Below are 4,385 nucleotides of genomic sequence, written 5' to 3' on the forward strand. Positions count from 1 at the left end.
GTGTTTGGGCGGGTCAGCATCTAAATCCTCTCTAAGGAGTGCCAATCTACCCCAGGAAAAAACCCTTCCCTGCAACAGGGTCAAGAAGGCGGAACAAGCCAGACAACATAGGGTGCAGGCGCAGAAACCTCCGCCAGTTGTCTGCACCGGCCACCTTCCTCCAGCACTGCGCAAGCGCCTAGACGAACCAACCCTTCCCTCCCCCTTCCATCTCTCCCCTAGTCGAGAGGACGCCCTCCCGCAGCACACAGTTCCTGCGCAAGCGCCGTCCCGCGTCCCCGCCTCCGGACCAATTGGAAGCGGCGGCGCCCGAGCGCAGGGGGCACAACGCCGTGGGTGGGGCCTGGACGTGAGGGCAGCGCGCTGGCGTCACAGGGCGGCTACATAAGTGAATACAGGCACCGCCCCTCCGCCCCAGTCACTGAGCCGCCGCCGAGGACTCAGCAGCCTCCCCCTCGAGCCCCCTAGCTTCCCGACGCTCCGTCCCCCCCGCCCGCCTTCTCCAGCCGCCGCCTTCCGCAGGCCGTTTCCACCGAGGAAAAGGAATCGTATCGTATGTCCGCTATCCAGAACCTCCACTCTTTCGGTAAGTCCCGGAAAGGTCCCAAGAGGAGGAAGGCCCGGGCGGGGCGCTCCGGGTCCGCAGCTAGGGCCCGGAAAGCTGCTAAGCGTTCCGTACCTTAGTGAACTTGGGTACAGGAGAGATGTCTGGGCTCGCAGGCAGTGGGGCCGCGGCCTGGGCCCTGGGGTTGGCCCCTGAGCGCGACCGGAAGGAGCGGGCGGGAGGTCAGCCATTGGGCGGGTCCGGCGTCTCGGGTGGCGCATTTACTAATGGCTCCCTGGCCTTTCCGGCCCACACCCGCCCCTCCCGCCATCCTTTCGTCACATCCCGTACGTCACCGCCCTTGTCACAGAGCCGGGAGGGAGAGGCGGTGCCAGCCATAAGTGACAGCTGCGCGCGCCAATGGGGCGGGAAGCGGGGCCCCGCCTCGGATCTTGAGTTCCGGCCGGTTGCATCAGCTGGGTGGGGCGCCGCCGGCCAACCCTGGCTCCCCCGACATGTGATCGGCTTTCGAGGGCGGGCCTGGGGCAGGAAGCCCAGACTTTCTCCCGGACTGGGGAAGCCGGCCGTCCCGGACTGACCTGTTCGAGGAGAGCCAACAAAGAACATATCTGATCTGACCAGGCCCTGACGATTTCAGTATCAGTTTCTGCACACGGAAGAGATCCAGTGGGAGGGTGGCAGTGGGATCTGAGCACAATAGAACTAAACGAGCTTGACCTTTCTTCCCAGACCCCTTTGCTGATGCAAGTAAGGGTGATGATCTGCTTCCTGCTGGCACTGAGGATTATATCCATATAAGAATTCAACAGAGAAACGGCAGGAAGACCCTTACTACTGTCCAAGGGATCGCTGATGATTACGATAAAAAGAAACTAGTGAAGGCGTTTAAGAAGGTAGGTTTTCGATGAGATTGTAGGGAAATCGTATTTACCTTGCGTACATGGGGCTGCTGTCCTGTATTACTTTCTGGAAAGGGTTATTAGTGGCATTCAGGCCGTTCCGCTGCCTAACTTGTTTGCTTGCATTGTCCTTGCAGAAATTTGCCTGCAATGGAACTGTGATTGAGCATCCAGAATATGGAGAAGTAATCCAGCTACAGGGTGACCAGCGCAAGAACATATGCCAGTTCCTCGTAGAGGTGAGTTGTCACTTCCTGTTAGTGCATTTGTGCCTCTGCCCTGGCTAACTAATCTGAGATCTGCCTAGTCTAGTCCGTCTCTGCTGGGGACGTAGTTTGCTTTCTAAGGCTAAGCCAAACAGTTTCAGTTCTTGAAGTTCATAGACAAAATGTATTTCTGAAAGCAAGGGATTTGTCTGCCTTAAGTTTACTGTTTACATGGATCTGCTTTAAGGGTGCAGTTGCATGCAGACAGATACTAAAACAAACAGGATGTCTGGTTGGCTGTTCCTAAGTGCTAAAATCCTATTGCACCATTGGTGGTTAACTGAGTGTACCCTGAGTTGAGAGCATCTGGGCTCTGGGACTTCTCTTGACCAGTGTAGAAGCAGGAAGACAGGATTGTTGTCATCAGAAATGGAGACTTTAACTCTATTTCCTCTCTAAAACTGCCCTTTTTTCCTTTGCAGATTGGACTGGCTAAGGACGACCAGCTGAAGGTTCATGGGTTCTAAGTGCTCCTGGCTCACTGAAGCTTAAGTGAGGATTTCCTTGCAATGAGTAGAATGTTCCTCCTGTCCCTTGTCACAAGTTTAAAAACCTCACAGCTTGTGTAATGTAACCATTTGGGGTCTGCTTTTAACTTGGACTAGTGTAACTCCTTCATGCAATAAACTGAAAAGAGCCATGCTGTCTAGTCTTGAAGTCCCTCATTTAAACAGAGGTCAAGCAGTAGGCACCTGGCACTGTCCCGCCTGAAACAAAGCAATAACGGCGATGTTTCAGCCAAGTCCAGAGCCCCAAGATCACAGGCGGCTATGTCTGGCCAGAAGCTCCTCAGCAATCCCTCTACAGAGTTCCCTGCCCTAAGAGAATGTCGCCACCTGAACAGCCCTCGGTGAAGCTGAGAGTGGAGGATGGGGTGAGGCAGCGACGGCAGCTGTACCGCTAGAGGGAGTCTTTGATCATCAGGGGAAAGATCCTGTGGTATCTCCAACGTGACCAGGTGGGCAGAGCTTAGAGCAGCCACCTTCCTTCTATCGAGGTGACAGGACATCTGGCTTGCCACCAACGTCTTTTTGACCAGACATATCCTAGCTGATCGATGTCCAAACTAGAATGTGAGGCCAACCTTCTATCAGAGTTAAACTTTTGACAAGGGAACAAATTTCAAACCGATGTATCAGTCATGTAGCTGTAGAGCTCGCAACTTACTAGCAACAGCTGCCCAATGCCATGTGAAGTAACAAACTGGTTTTTGGTTTTTGGGGGGTTTTTTCCCCCTTCAGTTTTAATGTTATGTAATGTATTTAAACCCTTATTTAAATAAAACTTGTTTTCAGAAACATCTGACTTGCAGATTTCTGTTTAATATATAGTCACAGTCAATCTTGTATGTGTGGAGGAACCACAGAAATGGCAGTAGAGGTTACATCTGCAGCCGCAGCTCCTCAAATGGGGCCTCAACCTCTTAATGAAAAACTAGTGAGCTTGTCCCTCCAAGTGCCCCCCATGTCAGCTGTCCTGTAAGCATTCAGCCACAGCTGTGCTGTCCCATTGATCTGTCCTGAAAGAAGGTGCTGCTTGGCTGACAGACACCTGGTCAACGGCCTGAGTGGTTTAGTGGTTGTGGAGGGACTTGCCTTGTGAGATGACAGAGCAGGGTTGTTTGGAAATCCTTGACTTCCCTTGTTAACAGGTCTTAAGGACTGTGACAAAATGATAAATACGGTGTGCGGCTTGATGTAATCCACAAACCCTAGAAAAGGCACAACGAAAGTAATTTTTCTAGAGAATAGGTTTGTAGTATTAAAAACGTACTTACTAAAATGTTGGAGAAGCTGATACTTAATGTTGGGAGGCCATCCTTTGACAAAGGGCAATGAGTAGTGAAGTGTATCAAAGTCTGCTCTTAGGGCCATTCTGTTAAACACAAAATCTTCCGTTTGTGGATTATGAACTGGTCAGACTTCAAACTCAGAATGGTGGTTAGGAGTCAACCCTGCCCTTCTTGGTTGCCGGCCCATTTTGTAAATAAAGGTTAGCATCCCACATAGAGGCCAGCCTGGAGCCAGGGAGGTGTTTGTGGAAGAGGAGGACCAATGAGATGCAGGGCTGAGCCAGTGGTAATGGCCCTGAAAACAAAATTCTAACCCCAGAGGCAGAGGCTTGTAACCCAAGATCCTACAAAACTGATTGTGTTTAATAAACAACTTACCACTTGGCTCCAAATGTAGTGGCATTGTTCAAATTATTTGGATGATACTTCTAAAAATCAGAAAGATCTGACTGTTAACCAAAAGGGCTTATAGGGGCTTCTATTATAGAACAACCTAGAGGCCAAACCCACAGAAGACCACAATCAGAATATGGGATGAGGGGCTTCCCTGGTGGCACAGTGGTTACGAATCCACCTGCCAGTGCAGGGGACACAGGTTCGAGCCCTGGTCCGGGAAGATCCCACGTGCCTCGGAGTAAGTAAGCCCGTGTACCACAACTACTGAGCCTGCGTGCCTAGAGCCCATGCTCCTCAACAAGAGAAGCCACTGCAATGAGAAGCCCACGCACCACAATGAAGAGTAGCCCCCGCTCGCTGCAACTAGAAAAGCCCGCATGCAGCAGCAAAGATCCAATGTAGCCAAAAATAAATAAATTTTTTTTTTAATCTGTTTGAAAAAAAAGAAGGTGGGATGAAACAGTAAG

The 4,385-nt window shown here is 51.3% G+C and overlaps 1 protein-coding gene across 2 annotated transcripts; it reads left to right on the forward strand.

Moving 5' to 3' along the window:
* Positions 1-399: 399 nt before the first annotated feature.
* On the forward strand, positions 400-3,028 carry EIF1 (eukaryotic translation initiation factor 1). Of its 2 annotated transcripts, XM_032616560.1 has the most exons (4): positions 402-586; positions 1,295-1,458; positions 1,602-1,703; positions 2,153-3,028. In XM_032616560.1, exons 1-4 carry the CDS (start codon positions 556-558, stop codon positions 2,195-2,197), a joined length of 342 nt encoding a protein of 113 aa, XP_032472451.1. In that variant the 5' UTR covers positions 402-555; the 3' UTR covers positions 2,198-3,028. The 2 variants fall into 2 exon arrangements, with proteins under 2 accessions (XP_032472450.1, XP_032472451.1); XM_032616559.1 differs by having other exon boundaries at positions 400-586; positions 1,602-3,028.
* Positions 3,029-4,385: the final 1,357 nt, after the last annotated feature.

This window comes from Phocoena sinus, chromosome 20 (genome assembly GCF_008692025.1).
Source record: "Phocoena sinus isolate mPhoSin1 chromosome 20, mPhoSin1.pri, whole genome shotgun sequence".
In the NCBI taxonomy this organism is placed as follows: Eukaryota; Metazoa; Chordata; class Mammalia; order Artiodactyla; family Phocoenidae; genus Phocoena; species Phocoena sinus.

Coding starts and splice junctions, on each gene's coding strand:
- EIF1 (XM_032616559.1), top strand. CDS start 556: ATGTCCGCTATCCAGAACCTCCACTCTTTCG. Junction 587..1,294: donor CCAGAACCTCCACTCTTTCG/GTAAGTCCCGGA, acceptor CTTTCTTCCCAG/ACCCCTTTGCTGATGCAAGT. Junction 1,459..1,601: donor TAGTGAAGGCGTTTAAGAAG/GTAGGTTTTCGA, acceptor TTGTCCTTGCAG/AAATTTGCCTGCAATGGAAC.